Source organism: Triturus cristatus, chromosome 3_1 (assembly GCF_964204655.1).
Source record: "Triturus cristatus chromosome 3_1, aTriCri1.1, whole genome shotgun sequence".
In the NCBI taxonomy this organism is placed as follows: domain Eukaryota; kingdom Metazoa; phylum Chordata; class Amphibia; order Caudata; family Salamandridae; genus Triturus; species Triturus cristatus.
Window position 1 is genome coordinate 560765665 of NC_140583.1, and position 19552 is coordinate 560785216.

General features: G+C 51.3%; 1 protein-coding gene across 12 annotated transcripts in view; it reads right to left on the reverse strand.

The window, feature by feature from the left end:
• The window catches only part of AKAP13 (A-kinase anchoring protein 13), a 1236163-nt gene that overhangs the window by 906541 nt on the left and 310070 nt on the right, over nt 1–19552 (reverse strand). For all 12 annotated transcript variants that reach the window (XM_085644487.1, XM_085644486.1, XM_085644483.1 and 9 more), the window contains exon 5: nt 10495–10791. In XM_085644487.1, the coding sequence (XP_085500613.1) occupies nt 10495–10791 (297 nt within the window). The remainder of the gene's footprint in view (nt 1–10494; nt 10792–19552) is intronic.

The following is a 19552-nucleotide window of genomic DNA, read 5'->3' on the forward strand; positions in this document are numbered from 1 at the left end:
CCCTCTGGAATAATGGACAACTACCTCAACTGGCGGCTCTGCATGGGTTTCGGGGGTGGGACAATATAGGCATCTCAGCTCTAGGGGATGTCATGAGGGGCCTGACGCTCACATCTTTTCCAGATCTTCAGGCAGAATTCCACATGCCACGGTCCCAGTTCTTTCGCTACCTTCAATTTCGGCACGCCCTGTCCCGTAGCCTAGAGGGCTTAGAGTCACTGTCGGAATTTAGCCCATTGGAAGCTAAGGTCTTTATGGGAGATTTAACCGACCGGAAAATCTCCCGCATATATCAATCCCTGGTTACATATTGCTCTTCTACACTGCAGAAGCTCCGGGGGGACTGGGAGGAGGATGTGGGCACATTGGAGGAGGAGGACTGGACGGAGGCCCTGGCAGCCCCGCGGGGGGCGGCTATAGCTATGCGACTCTGCCTTGTTCAGTTCAAGTACCTCCATAGGGTCTACTTTACTCGAACATGCTTGTGGAGAGCAGGGCTGACCGCCTCCCCTGTGTCTTCGCTGCGGGCGGGAGGAGGGCACATTTATTCACACGGTCTGGCACTGTTTATCCCTAGCTCGTTTTTGGAGGAGGGCATTTGACTGTCTATCAGAGGTCCTGGGGTAGGAGCACCCACGTACACCACAGTTGGCCCTGCTTCATGTTATGGAGGGGATAGGCGGCAACATTTATAATATACACCTCATGCAGTTGGGTTTTACACTGGCGAAGAGGGACATTGCCAGGGCATGGAAGGCGTCAAGGGCCCCATCTTTGGCCGCATGGAATAATGGGCTTGACTTCTGCATGGGGTTGGTTGGAACAACCTATCTTTGTCGCTAGGGGATGCCCACGCAAGCATTACAAAATTTGGAGATGCTGGGTGGACTTTCGGGGTCTGATGTTAGACCCGCCGCCGACAGCGGGGACACATTCATTGGGATAAATCATAGGTACACCATGGGATGTGGGGGTGCTATGGAGGGGGGATTCGGAGAGATCCATTCCCCCTGTTGTGCATACAAGTGGTGGGCAGGATTGTGCAGACCTGTGCAATCGGGGGAGGGAGGGAGTTGGGGTTTATAGTTTATTTGTTGCATATATATGTATGGACATCGTTGGGAAAAAAAAGGTGAAAGTCATCATATCTTTTACTGCATGTTAAAGTTTGTGCTTTTGGGCTTTTGAAAATTTGTAGTCTGATTATGGATGGATTAAAAACGTATGGACGGTGGATTGCAATGATCGATTTCTTGTTGCGTTTTTTGCTAACAACACTTCATTTTTGGGGACTTCTTTTTGAGATGCGTTTTTCTCTTTTTTTAGTTTACACAGTATATTTTAGCAGCACTGTATTTGCTGTAAAATATGGCAATGGCAATCTGTGTCTCTTTTGCACGGGATTTGGATTACATCGTGGATTATGGTTTTGATAATTTGGATATTTGGAGTGGTTCAGACTCTTGATGAACTGTGGAATTTAACGAAAGTCCAAGAGTTGAAGAAAGAAGACAACTGAAGGTAGGAAACCCCCCCAAAAAAAATATTTGAAAAGTGCTAATTTAAGTTAAAAAAATGAATTGCAAAACAGGCCAGTAAGATAGAACAGGTGTTAGTTTGAAATGTGGTATATGTGCAATACTGTTTTTGAGTCTGAAGCCACCATCAAAGAAAACTGCTGAATTTGTTTCAATAGTCGCTCAGACATTTCTTTTGTAAATTCGTAAGTTCAGACTACCAGTCAATGATTGTGCTATTCTCATTTCTTGCAAACTTTGTTCCTTCTTCAAAATTTCCCCAAAATGACAAAGGTTCGAGTGAGGTTTACCGATTGATTTGTTGAAGGAGTTGTGCCATCCCTCTATGGCATTATCAGTCTTTGCTCCTCCATATAAGCAGGTTGTGTAACAGTTCCACCACTTCACAGGAATCCTTGGATTCCTCCTGTGAACCAACCTGCTTGTATGGCCAATCCATGTGTCCTCAAAGTAATTTGGTAGTGTGTCCACTTTGTCTTTGTTTATAGTAAAATATTCTGATTTAGTAATAGATGTGTACTATTTATGCCCACAGTCAGGAGGAACAAAGCATAAGGATGTTAGTTTTTTAACTCGAATTGCAGTTTACTGTCTGATATGTAATCCTCAACTAATGAATTTTTCTCCAATACTGAAAAAGTGAAAAACAAAATCCTTGAATTTGGGTATATGGATACATTTTGGTGATGGTGTTAATCATGGGTAATTGAACCCAGCACAGGGGAATATCTGCTCATGCAGCTATGCCTTCACATGTAATATAAGGCAACCTGCCTTAGAGATGTATGGCCCCCATAGGAGTGACTTTCAAATATTACATGCAGTTAGGAGACATGGCACACAGGGATGTGTGACATGTTGTGTTTTCACTTTGGACTGCACCAAGACATGCATCCTGCGTTGGCCGTTTACATGAGTTTGGTGAGGAGTCCTTTAAGGGTGGTACAATTCGTTTTGCCTTCTTAAAAGTACCAAGTACACAGTACATATAACAGTATGATCCTATTGGGAGACAATGAAAGAGAAATGCAATATTTAATTTGCAATCTAGGCGAGTGAAAAAACTAATTTGAATAGATCACAATTAACGCGGTTTCAAATAATCAAACCAAATTTTATATATCAAAATCATTTATAGTTTATACAATTTTATGGATTTCATTTCATCATGGTTGCTCTGAAAGAGTGAAAGAGAAGTGTTTGTAGAAATACTCATGTGCGAAGTGATCAGAAATAAATGGAAAGTATTAAAATTACCAGCACCTACTGCTTACAGTATTGCACCTGAACCAGGACTCCACCTACCCATTTTTAATCTGATGCAGTTACCGACTAAGCCTATGTACAAAAAAGTAGCAGACGAAAAAAAAAGAGAACAAGTTACTTACCTTCAGTAACGCCTTATCTGGTAGAGACAATATCTAGCCACAGATTTCTTACCTTTGATATTCCCTAGGTGTCCAGACTGAATCTGGAAGTTTTATCGTGAGCGCACCTGTAGGATTGGGGTCAGTCGGCTCCGCTTGGTATCGTTGTCCGCCCTCGAAGGGACGTAAACGTCACCTATATAAGCACCACCTCGACGCACTGCTGCAATTACGTCAGTTACTTTTCACAACTTTTCATGCCAGAAGAGTGATGAGCCATGAAGTGCCCTAAAAGGGATCAGCCCTGACCCAAGAAATTTGTGGGGACGATGGGTGGGTCGGTAAGGAATCAAATGCTAGATAATGTCCTTACCAGATAAGGCGTTATAAAAGGTAAGTAACATTTTCATCTGATAGAGACATCTAGCCGCAGATTCCTTACCTATGAATAGATAACCAAGCAATACCATCGCTGGATGTGGGTTTGCGGACAACTTTAGTCTAAGTCGTCCTGCAGGACTGAACAGGCAAAATGACCATCGCTACAGACCTGACTGTCCAGGCAATAATGCTTGCTAAACATGTGCAGGGATGCCTGACAGATGTCCATGTCCAGAACTGGAACTCCATTGGCTAACACAGTGGTTGCAGCCTAAGCTCTGGCTGAATGAGCTCGTAAGCCTTCAAGAGGCTGCTTCATTTCCAGTATGTAGCAGATCTTGATGCAGAGAAATACCCATCAAAAAATTGTCCATTTCTACACCACCCAACCTTTCTTTGCACCATACCCCACAAAGCGTTGGTAATCCACCTGGAACTCTCTGGTGCGGTCAAGGTAGAACAAGAATGTTCTTTTTGGGTCCAGATGGGTCACCGAAATCCAGGCCAGAGGCTGAAACATAGGTATCATAGCCTGAATATCCTGGATTCGCCACTCTGGAGGATAAGCCCGCAACTGCACTGTGTCCAGAACAGCTACGATGAAAAGGAGAATCTGACAGAGTCAGGTGTGGCTTCAACATGTTGATTGCGAGCCCCAGCGAAGGCAGGAGGTCCACCGTAGCCTTGAAGTGGGAGACAGCTTGAGGCGAGCCCGCCTTCAGCATCCAGTCATGGAGATAAGGGAAGACATGCACCCCTGATCTGCGCAGATGAGCTGCAACCACCACCATCATCTTAGTGAACACCCAAGGGTGCTAGTAAGGCCAAAATGAAGCACAGTGAACTGTAAATGCTCATGGCCTACCGTAAATCACAGGTAACGCAGATGAGCAGGCAGGTCAGGAATGTGAAAATAGGCATCTGGCAAGCCCAGAGCTACCATCCAGTATTCTGGGCTCAGGGCAGATAAGACCTGAGCCAATGTGAGCATCTTGGATTTCTCCTTTCTGAGGAGTAGTTGAGGGCTCGGAGATCTAAGATAGGACAAAGGCCCTAGTCCTCTTTTGGGACCAGGAAGCATTGGGAGTAGCAAGCAAAGCCTACTTCTGGCACCAGAACCCTCTCCATGGCTTCCTTGGCCAAGAGAGCCATGACTTCCTCCCGGAGCAGGGACAGATGATCCTCTGTCAGCCAGTCAAAAGATGGTGACATGGAGGGGGGAGCAGTTTCAAAGGGAAGGGAGTAAGCCCTTCAGACGATCTGCAGAACTTATCTGTCCGATGTTACGGACTGCCAGTGGTGTAGGAGACAGCTGATCCTGTCACCAGCTGGACACCCATGATCTAAAAGGCCAAGATCAGGAACGTTTGGAAGCTGCAGCTGCTGGGTGGGTGGAGGGTGGTGGCTGGACGAGATCGCAGGCTGCCCGACCCACAAGGCCTGTAGGAACCGAGCCCTCATCAACCCAGAGGCTGAGAAGCTTGCACGGCTCGGAGGCTGGGATAAGGTTGGCGCAATTGAAAGCTCCTGCCGTGGCCATGAAAGGAGCGAAAGGCAGACTGGGGACATATGGTAGCAGAGAGGCCCAAGGACTAGGCCGTAACCCACGAAATCTTTAAGCGAACCAGCGCAGAGTCTGCAGTATCTACGAAGAGATGAGTGCCATTGAAAGACATGTCCATGAGGGAAGCCTGAACATACCCTGAAAGGCCAGATGTTCTCAGCCAGGCGTGGCCAAGTGACAGCATAGAGTGAACATTGCTGCGTCTCTCCCACCTGTAACTGCTTGAGAGGGAATGGCCCAGGTCTCCTCTGGGACCTGTGGCAGCACTTGCACAACCGTTTCCTACAGTGTGTGGGAATGACGGTGCATTAAGCCTGCAGTGTGTTCACTGACCACAATGAAAGTCTGGCGTTGGCCTAACGGCTAGGGCGGTCGACCTCGAATCTGAGGAACTGGGTTCGAGTCTCAGCAATGACGCTGAACCTCCTGTGATTCTGGGCAAATCACTTAATCTCCCCACGCCTAACAAAAATTAATGTGTCCTAATGTAACGCAACTGGTGCTATGTAAAGCGCTCTGATACCCGATTCGGGTCAAGTTCGCGCTATATAAAACTCTTAAAAAAATTTTTTTTTTTTTTAAAGTAGTGGCTTGGACCACCAAGCTCTGCAGGGTAGGGTGTTGGGTGAAGAAATTTAGGTCCCCGGGGGAGGTGGCGGCAGGCAATCATCCTATTCACAGGAGCCCCTCTGCTGGGTTTGGACCAGGTCCCCAGGAGTATGTCTATGACTGCTTCGTTGAACGAGAGTAGGGGCTCAGAGGAGGAGACTCCCAGTTGCAACACCTCTGTCAAGATGTTAGTCTAGTCTGCCACTGAGGGCACCTGAAGGTTGCGGACCTCAGACGCCCTCTGCACCACCACTGCATATGTCGCTCCGTCCTCCTTAGCCATGGTAAAGGAGGGGAGGAGCATGCCAGTATCTAGAGAAGTTTCCAGTCGTCTGGCATCACCCAGTTCTTCATACCCGTCGATATCATGTTCATACTCGTACTCTAAAGGGTCCAGTGACCCCTCTCATTCCTCCCCAAGACCTAGCCCTTCAGAATAGGGCTCAGGCTCTGACCTAGGATGCAGGGGTTCTGTCAGCACCAGGATCGGCGTTGGTTGCTGCGGCTCGGCTCGTCAGGGATCAGAATAGGGCTGGCACCGCTGGTGTGCACTGATGGTGCTGGAAGAATCGGTGTCGGGGAAGGTCATAAAGATATGACCAGCGGCAGTTTGGATTCATGACTGGATCTATAGGGACCCATCGGGCCAGAGCAGCTGGTGCAGAACCAGATGGGGCCCTCTCCGGCTCAGAGGGAAGGCTCAGAGGGGCCCGAAAGCGTGCAGTAGAGGTCAGGCCGCTAAAAAATTAGGCACACGCCTCCAAGAACTTCGATTTGAGCTGGGGTTGTTCCAATTCTAGGAAAACTGGGGAGGCACAGAGTCTACTCAAGCACAGGTTCTGAGGAATCAGGCATTGAACGCCGATGTTCCATCATTGCATTGGCAGATGGACGAGGACAAGCCGAAGCACATTTCAACTTCTTGTGTTTTTTGTGCCTTTTACCTGAGTGCTCTGATGATTTGTAGTGAGACAAAGAGGACTTCAGGCATCTGGAACGGTCTTGTGATCTTTCTATTGAGTGGGATCGTAACTTCCGAGGAGTCGTTTGCCAGGCCGCTAGGAGCTTCAGGGACAGCTCCCTCAAAGCCTTCGCTGCCATGGCCAGGCAGTCGGAGCACAACTTGGAGTCATGATTGCACTCCAAACACCACGCACAAGGTGTAGTACAGTCACTGACATAGGCAGTGACAGACGGCACAGGGTTTAAAACCTCTCTTTGTCGATGACACCCTCGACACACCAAGAGGAAACCTCAAACAAGCCTTTGCAATGCAATAGGTCTCGCATTTGCGAGAGTTTAAGCTATTGACATTGTAAATGACAATGCCTTTTATTTATCAGTTTTGAAAAATAAAAGGTATTGTCATTTACAATGCATGACCTATTGCATTGCAAATGCTTGTATTCGGTGGGCAGCCGCATCAGAGAGTGGACAATGGAGGAAGCATCCAAGGAGATTTCCTTCATTAGCACTGCGCCCGCTTTGCATGCAAGAGGGGAGGGGGGCATATTTACCATGTGAAACAGGCTCAAAGTAACGATTTTTTTGAACAAAGTTAATTAACTCAATATAAATAAAAAATACCTGCTATGCATGCAAAAGTCCTCCGTGTGTACTTTCTAGTTTAATCACTTTCTGAACGCGCCGTGGGGAGGTTCCTATTCTTCCTCCCCCTCAACATGAAAGTGGTGTAGGTGGGTGTTGTGCAGCTGCAGGAGCACTGGTAGAGACCAGTGGAGAGGAAACGCTGTGTGTGTGCTACCGACTGAGGGCTGCCCCAAAATGGTAAAAGAAAGGCAAACACCATGAAGTATGTAATACATTTTTTTTTAAACGCAAGCTACACGAAGGGCAGGATGGGGGATGGAGGGGTAACAATGGAGGAAGCACCCCGAGATTTCTGCAATTAACAGGGCGAGCTTCGCGCAGCGTCCGTGCAAGGCGGGTGGGGATAGATAGTTAAAAGTTAAGCGGACGCCCATTAATTGAAGGTGAAAGTGCTCATAGGGTGCTGAAAATACCAATAAAGAAAAAAGCTGCAATTGCTAGTGCTGGTGTCCCACCAGTGCTCTTTAAATTTAACTAGGCAAAGAGTTCTCCGGAAGGGCTAATGCAGGGAATATCGAAAGGACACACCTAAAAGGTCCAGTCCTGATGGGAGGTTACAAAAGACGGCAAGGCGGTACTAAGGAGAGACTAACAAGACTTAACGAATCAGAAGCCAGCATTTAGGAAGGACAATGACACAAGGAAATGAAAAATATGGACAGAGAGTGAGCAGACATTAGATCCACTTCTAGGAAAGGTCAGGCTTCCCTGGTGGACCCTGAAAGTACTGGAATATTTAATGGACACCCTATAATGGTTTGCAAAATTTTAGAAATGTGATCCCATAAATGTCAAAAAATTATTAGGGGAGAAATCTACTCTCCCTTAAATCATCTACAAGAAATGGTTACATTGTTTTGATTGCAGGAATTAGGGGAAAGTATCACACTCCACAACTTACATAGATCTTTTTCCTCATATAATGTCGAGGAGGTTAGCTCTGACCCCATTTCTGGAAAAGCTTGTCATGCTCCATTGCTTGGAGCAGGACTGGTTTAAGGCGGGGCCACAGGTGCTGCCACACCTGGCATCAACTTTGGAGGGCGGCTGTGTTTAAACTTTTTTGGTTTAAATGCACAATAACTTCCTTGTGCATCAGGCAGCTTTCAGAAAATAATAACATTTTCAAGATGTCTCTGGTGATTAGTGAGAGTTCAGGATTTTGCCTAATGGCAGTTTTGGCTCCTCGTAAACTACCGTACCATGCAGATCACAGAACTGAGTGTGAGTGAACTATGAGTAGCACTATAAAAAATGAGGTGCACTGTTGGACAGTGGTAATGAGGGAATTCTTGAAGGAAGTTATTAAGGAGGAGAAGGCCAAAAACGACTGCTGTAACGCCTGCAACTAACGCTAAAGCCAGCCCTGGCTGGGAGTCTTCGCCCCCCCTGAAGTTTGCCCCTGAGCTGAGCCATCCATGGTTGGCATATGGCAACAACACTCCACTCGAGAACAGCAAAATGTCTGAGCACTGTGATGCACCCAGGTACCTCCTGAGAGATCCAGAATCTGCCGCGATCACTACTCTCCCGCCTACTTTGGCTGCCTTGTATGCCTGAGACAGAGCTAAAGAAATCTCACCCATAAGTACACTAAAAACATGTAAATGTCACATATGTGCAAACAGAACTTGGTAGCTATGCTAGCATGCCCTTTGGTACCCCTGAGACACCTCACTAACCCCTACAGCAGAAACAGAAAGTAAACAGGGATTTAAAAGCCTTGTTGATTTACTATATTTTCCATTCCTCGCTCTTCTCAAACGACTGCCATAAATTTGGCTGTTGAGGGGCTCACATTGGGGCAAGATATCAGACCATTGGTGTCACCTGCAATTGAAGTGTGTGTGATGTCACTTCCATTACCCCAAGCATTTTGTTGACTTGATGTCCACGCATAAGCGTAGCCCACTACTGGGCTTGTATGCGATGGTTTGAGTGCCGGTCCAGCACCATGGGAGAAGTATGAGGGTCATGTGCGGTAGACCGTGTCAACTGACAAATAAAGCCCTTGTGTGGACCTGCTTCTCAAACACTAGTTCGAATCAACTGAAAGATTTTTCGGACTGTGCAGGAGTGCCATTCTTTCTTGCAAATGTTTACACAAGTATTTAGGGTGGTTAGCCGTTTAATAAAGGCTTTATATTCAAGTAAAGAAATAATAAAGAAGCTCAACTTCAGGCTTGTGAGTAACATAAGTAACATAAGCCATTCAAGGATTGTAAAGTGCTAAGCTTCTTCGTGACCTTTGCCGCGCAGGTCAAAACCCAATTAACATAGTGACGTAAAACAATCCTGACACAAACAATGGCTGTGCTGGTAACAACTACGCTTGAGGGCACATCCCTTTTGGCCTTGACAAAGCTAATGTCTGCAGCATGCAACATCAATCGGGCAGTTTTTCCACACATCTAATGTATGGCCTGGACAAAGTGCACTGACCAGTAATGTACACACACTAATAATGAACCCGAGCACGGTGTCCCTGAAGCGGGCGCCGCACTCAACATGAAAATTCACAAAATAAAGCAGCCACCATTGTCCCCATCATTGTCAATAACAAAAATAGTGCTCACTCACAAAATAAAGCAGTCTGTGTAACGTGCCAAGTAAAAGGTCCAGTCCTTATGGGAGGTAACAAATGGCAACAAGGAGGGACTAATAAGCCCCAATGAATCAGAAGCCAGCATTTACCAGGGATAATGACACCAGCCAATAAAAAATATGGGAGGAGAGTGGGCAAGGCTTCGACAGCATACTCTACTACAGCATGCCTCACAGAGCGAGCAGCGTATGTGCGCTGCCGCTATGCTTGACCTAAAAGCAAAGACAAAATGTCACAAAAATCCTGTCGAAAACTGACAGAGAAGAACTGACATCAACGCACCGAGGTGGTGCCTACACAGGTAACGCGCACGTCACTTCTAGCGCGGATGGGGCCACGCGACGCCTTCCTACGTCAACTACCAGCGTGCAGTGGTACTGATCACGAAAATCTTACAGATCTAGTCTGACGCCTAGGGAAATTCAAAGGTAAGGTTAGATGTCTCTATCAAATATTTAATTTGAAAAGCACATGAAGGATAAGCCCAGCACTGACAAAATAAAAATCCCACAAAAAGGCCAAGGTTCAGGTCATGAAATGTCTTTTCAAGCAGGTGGGGAACAGGTTCCAATTTACAGCAGTCAGTAGAAAATGGGACAGCAGTGTGTGAAATAGGGTGGAGTCAGGCTTGAAAAGACACACATGCTCAGCTCTAGATGGACGCCATCTTTTTACAGTCAATAACACAGAGAAATAATCTTAATTGTGGAACGAAATGGTCAAGGTCCTACATAGACACAAACTGGAAAGAAAACAGGCAAATCTGCTACATTTAAATAATGCGCTATAAAAACACTTAATACTTTTGTCCAAACTTACCATTAATACTTTTGTCTGTTCCCAACACATTCCATTCTTCAGGCAAACTGAGATGATGAAATGCCAGAGTTATCTTGCAATCAAGAATGGAAGCATCCCCAGAAGCTGGTCTTGATTTGTCCAAGAATCTTGTAAATATCAGGGCTTGTTGGTTTCCTGCACTAGAAGCTAGGAATTGGGCAGCATCAGACGCTTCATCCTGAACAAACTGGAAAGTTTCTTCTGCAACAATCAAAACTGAAATATCCTTCTTGGAAGCACAGAGTGATACTTTCACTGTTTCACAACAGTCATGACCTGTAAAGCAATCACATGGACTCAGAATGAGTTATACAATTAAAATAGCTTGTTCAAGAAGAGATCAAGCAGTCTAATTTTATGTGGGCACCTTCTCCACTGAATACAGCATGTGCCCTCAACTCTAGGAAACACACACTAGCTTTCAAAGAAGTCACTTAATTTACAGTACTTAGTATACCAAACCCTTTTAAGACAGGAATGAATTCAGGACAATGTGCATTCTTGATGCTGAAATAAAGGTGAACAGCAGACCCCAAGGCATATAGCTAACAGCAGGAGTATTAGACGCACCTGGAAGTGGTAGTCCTCAATGAGAAAGATGAACAAGCCATATAAAAATATAGATCGGTCAATACTTTTAGACTGGAAGGAATATGAAATTATTAATTATAATATTTAATCAGATTTTCGTTTCAAAGAACGCACTGTATTCAGATGATTTACACGCAAAAAAAGAAAACTACAAGAAAGGAAAGGGTAGTACTTTTAAACCCTGGAAACCCAGACATTGATCAAATACGCTTAAGATAAACAAAGTGAAAAGCCCACTTCTTAAAATAGGTGTGTCCAATTTAAATCCTGAGCCCAATCTGTGCCAAATTTTCAAGTTTACAAATGACAAATTTACTTAAACTTAATCTAAAATTAATGTTTACGTGTGGATTTTCACAGTCTAAAAGTACATTGTGTGCAGTCATTTAAGTTTCACAGAGATCTGGCCTCTTACCTCTATGGGAATAGCATCCCACAGTACAAGGGCCTGTGCTGAAAAGGAATGGGCAGCTACATGAAACCAACAGGCAAGAGGCCGAATGAGAATTACAGACATAGTGGCTCCAAACACATACTTAATTAGTCTTCTATCAAAGAAAACCTGTAGCGGTTCAGTGATTTACACAGATTAATATTTCCACAGGAAGCCCATATCGTCTTTGAATACTGGTGTGATAGGTTAGTCAGGTGATGTCCCAAAACCCCTCAAAGTTATGTCCTCGAGTAAATGAAGATTTGATTATGAAATCTGGACTACCATGCTGGATCCCTTTTGAATGGTGCAGTCACGGTCTTGGTTCAGTATGATTAAATGCCGTTATCCAGGTGTACAGAAGAAAAATAGTGAGATATCTTCAAATGATAATGCTTTACAGTGTGGGGGGGGGGGGGGAGTGTGTGTGTCTATGAGTGTGTGTCTATTCACAGAAAAAAACATAGGTTTCAGGGGTGTTATAGTTAGCTGGCCATTTCACTCGTACAAAACCATAGAAATTCCTGCGGTATAGTTAGTTCTGCTAACTATAACTCGCGCGCCCGCAATGCACTGCTGAGGATGTCACATATTGCATAATTCATGACATGGTCAGTGTCATCACTGATGACATCTCAAATGACATCACTGATGACATCTCAAATGACATCACTGATGACATCATCCAGTGAATGTGGTTTAGTTTGAAATTTAAATATGTATTATATATATACCAATCTGTATTGAAGATTGAGTGGATATATAACTGTCTGGATGGAGGATTTAGTAGCTGTCTGACAGTTTAAGTGAGTAATTAAAAGTGTCTCACTTAATACATGGATTAGTAATTAAACTATGTGAATGTGTGCAGCACTGTCTCTGTTGTTGTATAATATGCTGCATCAGTTGGTCACTAACTACATGAGTGTCTATATTAGTTACCTTCTAACAAACTTGCCTCTGCCGTTTTGGATTCTCAAGGACACTTTGTGAAACTCTGTCCACGCCTCGCGGAACCCGCTGCGCGGGTCCTGCTTCGCAGAGGGGCGCTTTCCTGGGCTGAAGCTGTTGCGGGGGTACACCAGGGGCCGAGGGCTGCGAGCAAGAGGGCTGGGACTCCATTTCCCAGGAGCCCCAGCAACCCGCGCCCGCTCCACCTGGGCTGCTCTCCCTCCCCGCCCCGCCCCCAACGACCAGGTGAATTAAATACCGGCTTGCCCTGCAGTTCGTGGGACCTTCTAACAAACTTGCCTCTGCGGTTTTGGATTCTCAAGGACACTTTGTGAAACTCTGTCCACGCCTCGCGGAACCCGCTGCGCGGGTCCCGCTTCGCAGAGGGGCGCTTTCCTGGGCTGAAGCTGTTGCGGGGGTACACCAGGGGCCGAGGGCTGCGAGCAAGAGGGCTGGGACTCCATTTCCCAGGAGCCCCAGCAACCCGCGCCCGCTCCACCTGGGCTGCTCTCCCTCCCCGCCCCGCCCCCAACGACCAGGTGAATTAAATACCGGCTTGCCCTGCAGTTCGTGGGACCTTCTAACAAACTTGCCTCTGCGGTTTTGGATTCTCAAGGACACTTTGTGAAACTCTGTCCACGCCTCGCGGAACCCGCTGCGCGGGTCCCGCTTCGCAGAGGGGCGTTTTCCTGGGCTGAAGCTGTTGCGGGGGTACACCAGGGGCAGAGGGCTGCGAGCAAGAGGGCTGGGACTCCATTTCCCAGGAGCCCCAGCAACCCGCGCCCGCTCCACCTGGGCTGCTCTCCCTCCCCGCCCCGCCCCCAACGACCAGGTGAATTAAATACCGGCTTGCCCTGCAGTTCGTGGGACCTTCTAACAAACTTGCCTCTGCGGTTTTGGATTCTCAAGGACACTTTGTGAAACTCTGTCCACGCCTCGCGGAACCCGCTGCGCGGGTCCCGCTTCGCAGAGGGGCGCTTTCCTGGGCTGAAGCTGTTGCGGGGGTACACCAGGGGCCGAGGGCTGCGAGCAAGAGGGCTGGGACTCCATTTCCCAGGAGCCCCAGCAACCCGCGCCCGCTCCACCTGGGCTGCTCTCCCTCCCCGCCCCGCCCCCAACGACCAGGTGAATTAAATACCGGCTTGCCCTGCAGTTCGTGGGACCTTCTAACAAACTTGCCTCTGCGGTTTTGGATTCTCAAGGACACTTTGTGAAACTCTGTCCACGCCTCGCGGAACCCGCTGCGCGGGTCCTGCTTCGCAGAGGGGCGCTTTCCTGGGCTGAAGCTGTTGCGGGGGTACACCAGGGGCCGAGGGCTGCGAGCAAGAGGGCTGGGACTCCATTTCCCAGGAGCCCCAGCAACCCGCGCCCGCTCCACCTGGGCTGCTCTCCCTCCCCGCCCCGCCCCCAACGACCAGGTGAATTAAATACCGGCTTGCCCTGCAGTTCGTGGGACCTTCTAACAAACTTGCCTCTGCGGCTTTGGATTCTCAAGGACACTTTGTGAAACTCTGTCCACGCCTCGCGGAACCCGCTGCGCGGGTCCCGCTTCGCAGAGGGGCGCTTTCCTGGGCTGAAGCTGTTGCGGGGGTACACCAGGGGCCGAGGGCTGCGAGCAAGAGGGCTGGGACTCCATTTCCCAGGAGCCCCAGCAACCCGCACCCGCTCCACCTGGGCTGCTCTCCCTCCCCGCCCCGCCCCCAACGACCAGGTGAATTAAATACCGGCTTGCCCTGCAGTTCGTGGGACCTTCTAACAAACTTGCCTCTGCGGTTTTGGATTCTCAAGGACACTTTGTGAAACTCTGTCCACGCCTCGCGGAACCCGCTGCGCGGGTCCCGTTCGCAGAGGGGCGCTTTCCTGGGCTGAAGCTGTTGCGGGGGTACACCAGGGGCCGAGGGCTGCGAGCAAGAGGGCTGGGACTCCATTTCCCAGGAGCCCCAGCAACCCGCGCCCGCTCCACCTGGGCTGCACTCCCTCCCCGCCCCGCCCCCAACGACCAGGTGAATTAAATACCGGCTTGCCCTGCAGTTCGTGGGACCTTCTAACAAACTTGCCTCTGCGGTTTTGGATTCTCAAGGACACTTTGTGAAACTCTGTCCACGCCTCGCGGAACCCGCTGCGCGGGTCCCGCTTCGCAGAGGGGCGCTTTCCTGGGCTGAAGCTGTTGCGGGGGTACACCAGGGGCCGAGGGCTGCGAGCAAGAGGGCTGGGACTCCATTTCCCAGGAGCCCCAGCAACCCGCGCCCGCTCCACCTGGGCTGCTCTCCCTCCCCGCCCCGCCCCCAACGACCAGGTGAATTAAATACCGGCTTGCCCTGCAGTTCGTGGGACCTTCTAACAAACTTGCCTCTGCGGTTTTGGATTCTCAAGGACACTTTGTGAAACTCTGTCCACGCCTCGCGGAACCCGCTGCGCGGGTCCCGCTTCGCAGAGGGACGCTTTCCTGGGCTGAAGCTGTTGCGGAGGTACACCAGGGGCCGAGGGCTGCGAGCAAGAGGGCTGGGACTCCATTTCCCAGGAGCCCCAGCAACCCGCGCCCGCTCCACCTGGGCTGCTCTCCCTCCCCGCCCCGCCCCCAACGACCAGGTGAATTAAATACCGGCTTGCCCTGCAGTTCGTGGGACCTTCTAACAAACTTGCCTCTGCGGTTTTGGATTCTCAAGGACACTTTGTGAAACTCTGTCCACGCCTCGCGGAACCCGCTGCGCGGGTCCCGCTTCGCAGAGGGGCGCTTTCCTGGGCTGAAGCTGTTGCGGGGGTACACCAGGGGCCGAGGGCTGCGAGCAAGAGGGCTGGGACTCCATTTCCCAGGAGCCCCAGCAACCCGCGCCCGCTCCACCTGGGCTGCTCTCCCTCCCCGCCCCGCCCCCAACGACCAGGTGAATTAAATACCGGCTTGCCCTGCAGTTCGTGGGACCTTCTAACAAACTTGCCTCTGCGGTTTTGGATTCTCAAGGACACTTTGTGAAACTCTGTCCACGCCTCGCGGAACCCGCTGCGCGGGTCCCGCTTCGCAGAGGGGCGCTTTCCTGGGCTGAAGCTGTTGCGGGGGTACACCAGGGGCCGAGGGCTGCGAGCAAGAGGGCTGGGACTCCATTTCCCAGGAGCCCCAGCAACCCGCGCCCGCTCCACCTGGGCTGCTCTCCCTCCCCGCCCCGCCCCCAACGACCAGGTGAATTAAATACCGGCTTGCCCTGCAGTTCGTGGGACCTTCTAACAAACTTGCCTCTGCGGTTTTGGATTCTCAAGGACACTTTGTGAAACTCTGTCCACGCCTCGCGGAACCCGCTGCGCGGGTCCCGTTCGCAGAGGGGCGCTTTCCTGGGCTGAAGCTGTTGCGGGGGTACACCAGGGGCCGAGGGCTGCGAGCAAGAGGGCTGGGACTCCATTTCCCAGGAGCCCCAGCAACCCGCGCCCGCTCCACCTGGGCTGCTCTCCCTCCCCGCCCCGCCCCCAACGACCAGGTGAATTAAATACCGGCTTGCCCTGCAGTTCGTGGGACCTTCTAACAAACTTGCCTCTGCGGTTTTGGATTCTCAAGGACACTTTGTGAAACTCTGTCCACGCCTCGCGGAACCCGCTGCGCGGGTCCCGCTTCGCAGAGGGACGCTTTCCTGGGCTGAAGCTGTTGCGGAGGTACACCAGGGGCCGAGGGCTGCGAGCAAGAGGGCTGGGACTCCATTTCCCAGGAGCCCCAGCAACCCGCGCCCGCTCCACCTGGGCTGCTCTCCCTCCCCGCCCCGCCCCCAACGACCAGGTGAATTAAATACCGGCTTGCCCTGCAGTTCGTGGGACCAAACTTGCCTCTGCGGTTTTGGATTCTCAAGGACACTTTGTGAAACTCTGTCCACGCCTCGCGGAACCCGCTGCGCGGGTCCCGCTTCGCAGAGGGGCGCTTTCCTGGGCTGAAGCTGTTGCGGGGGTACACCAGGGGCCGAGGGCTGCGAGCAAGAGGGCTGGGACTCCATTTCCCAGGAGCCCCAGCAACCCGCGCCCGCTCCACCTGGGCTGCTCTCCCTCCCCGCCCCGCCCCCAACGACCAGGTGAATTAAATACCGGCTTGTCCTGCAGTTCGTGGGACCTTCTAACAAACTTGCCTCTGCGGTTTTGGATTCTCAAGGACACTTTGTGAAACTCTGTCCACGCCTCGCGGAACCCGCTGCGCGGGTCCCGCTTCGCAGAGGGGCGCTTTCCTGGGCTGAAGCTGTTGCGGGGGTACACCAGGGGCCGAGGGCTGGGACTCCATTTCCCAGGAGCCCCAGCAACCCGCGCCCGCTCCACCTGGGCTGCTCTCCCTCCCCGCCCCGCCCCCAACGACCAGGTGAATTAAATACCGGCTTGCCCTGCAGTTCGTGGGACCTTCTAACAAACTTGCCTCTGCGGTTTTGGATTCTCAAGGACACTTTGTGAAACTCTGTCCACGCCTCGCGGAACCCGCTGCGCGGGTCCCGCTTCGCAGAGGGACGCTTTCCTGGGCTGAAGCTGTTGCGGAGGTACACCAGGGGCCGAGGGCTGCGAGCAAGAGGGCTGGGACTCCATTTCCCAGGAGCCCCAGCAACCCGCGCCCGCTCCACCTGGGCTGCTCTCCCTCCCCGCCCCGCCCCCAACGACCAGGTGAATTAAATACCGGCTTGCCCTGCAGTTCGTGGGACCTTCTAACAAACTTGCCTCTGCGGTTTTGGATTCTCAAGGACACTTTGTGAAACTCTGTCCACGCCTCGCGGAACCCGCTGCGCGGGTCCCGCTTCGCAGAGGGGCGCTTTCCTGGGCTGAAGCTGTTGCGGGGGTACACCAGGGGCCGAGGGCTGCGAGCAAGAGGGATGGGACTCCATTTCCCAGGAGCCCCAGCAACCCGCGCCCGCTCCACCTGGGCTGCTCTCCCTCCCCGCCCCGCCCCCAACGACCAGGTGAATTAAATACCGGCTTGCCCTGCAGTTCGTGGGACCTTCTAACAAACTTGCCTCTGCGGTTTTGGATTCTCAAGGACACTTTGTGAAACTCTGTCCACGCCTCGCGGAACCCGCTGCGCGGGTCCCGCTTTGCAGAGGGACGCTTTCCTGGGCTGAAGCTGTTGCGGAGGTACACCAGGGGCCGAGGGCTGCGAGCAAGAGGGCTGGGACTCCATTTCCCAGGAGCCCCAGCAACCCGCGCCCGCTCCACCTGGGCTGCTCTCCCTCCCCGCCCCGCCCCCAACGACCAGGTGAATTAAATACCGGCTTGCCCTGCAGTTCGTGGGACCTTCTAACAAACTTGCCTCTGCGGTTTTGGATTCTCAAGGACACTTTGTGAAACTCTGTCCACGCCTCGCGGAACCCGCTGCGCGGGTCCCGCTTCGCAGAGGGGCGCTTTCCTGGGCTGAAGCTGTTGCGGGGGTACACCAGGGGCCGAGGGCTGCGAGCAAGAGGGCTGGGACTCCATTTCCCAGGAGCCCCAGCAACCCGCGCCCGCTCCACCTGGGCTGCTCTCCCTCCCCGCCCCGCCCCCAACGACCAGGTGAATTAAATACCGGCTTGCCCTGCAGTTCGTGGGACCTTCTAACAAACTTGCCTCTGCGGTTTTGGATTCTCAAGGACACTTTGTGAAACTCTGTCCACGCCTCGCGGAGGGACGCTTTCCTGGGCTGAAGCTGTTGCGGAGGTACACCAGGGGCCGAGGGCTGCGAGCAAGAGGGCTGGGACTCCATTTCCCAGGAGCCCCAGCAACCCGCGCCCGCTCCACCTGGGCTGCTCTCCCTCCCCGCCCCGCCCCCAACGACCAGGTGAATTAAATACCGGCTTGCCCTGCAGTTCGTGGGACCTTCTAACAAACTTGCCTCTGCGGTTTTGGATTCTCAAGGACACTTTGTGAAACTCTGTCCACGCCTCGCGGAACCCGCTGCGCGGGTCCCGCTTCGCAGAGGGGCGCTTTCCTGGGCTGAAGCTGTTGCGGGGGTACACCAGGGGCCGAGGGCTGCGAGCAAGAGGGCTGGGACTCCATTTCCCAGGAGCCCCAGCAACCCGCGCCCGCTCCACCTGGGCTGCTCTCCCTCCCCGCCCCGCCCCCAACGACCTGCCCACCTCCACTACAGCTATATACTAACGCGTGAGTACCGCTGCGCGGGAGCGCGCGGGAGCTCGCCGGGAGAAGCCCGGGACAAGGGCGGGACCGTCTGTGGCCGTCAGGGGCCAAAGGAGGCCGGGCTGGGCCATACCCTTTATCCTTTCCACCCAAACTCTGGTTGAACTTTGCTTGTGCATAAGGTGATGTCCTCACCTCCAGCACGAGAAACTCCAGCAAGGGAGGGGGGTAGCAATACTGGGACGCTGGACAATTACTTCAAACCCGCTAAAGGAGAGGGGGGCAAAGAAAACTCCCTAGAGAGACGTAGGGCGGACCGTCGCCGATCCATTGAATCAATGAAGTGTAGACTCCTGACTGAAATTATCCCGTATCCTATCTCTCAAGAGGAGGGCACTCCCCCCAATAGCTTGAATTCGATGACCCTTGATGACTTCCCCCTCCTACTTCGGGAAATCCCAAGCTCCCCCGGCATGCTGCCTGAAAAAGTCGCAGACACAACTCCACTTTTGTCATCTGACACTCCACTTAACCTGGTTATCCAATCTCCCCCCTCGAATATAAATAAGAAGAGCAAGCCAAAGCAAAGTGTTGTGGTGGAGATGCATATGCCTCCACCCAGCAAACGCAGTAGGAAGTCCATGGGGGGGCGGGGGAAAACCAAACTTTCTCACCTAGATTTTGGCAAAAAACATAAAAATGCACTCCAATCTGGGAAGGACAATGAGACTGCGCCCATCGCTGTCCCCTCCAAAGATCTAAGCCCTAACACAGCTGCTATTAACAGCGATCCAGTGGTCAACACATCCAACACAAACCCCCCTCTCATATCTATAGGGAGTATAGAATTCTTACTTCGTTCCCTCTTGCAGCCTATTAGTGACAGCCTGAAAAAGGTTGAGATAAGGCTGACTATACTAGAGACATCCCTAAATACCTTAGTTAGTAAGCAATCCAAGAATGTGGGACCTCATCTCCCTGTAGGAAACGCCCCTAAAACAG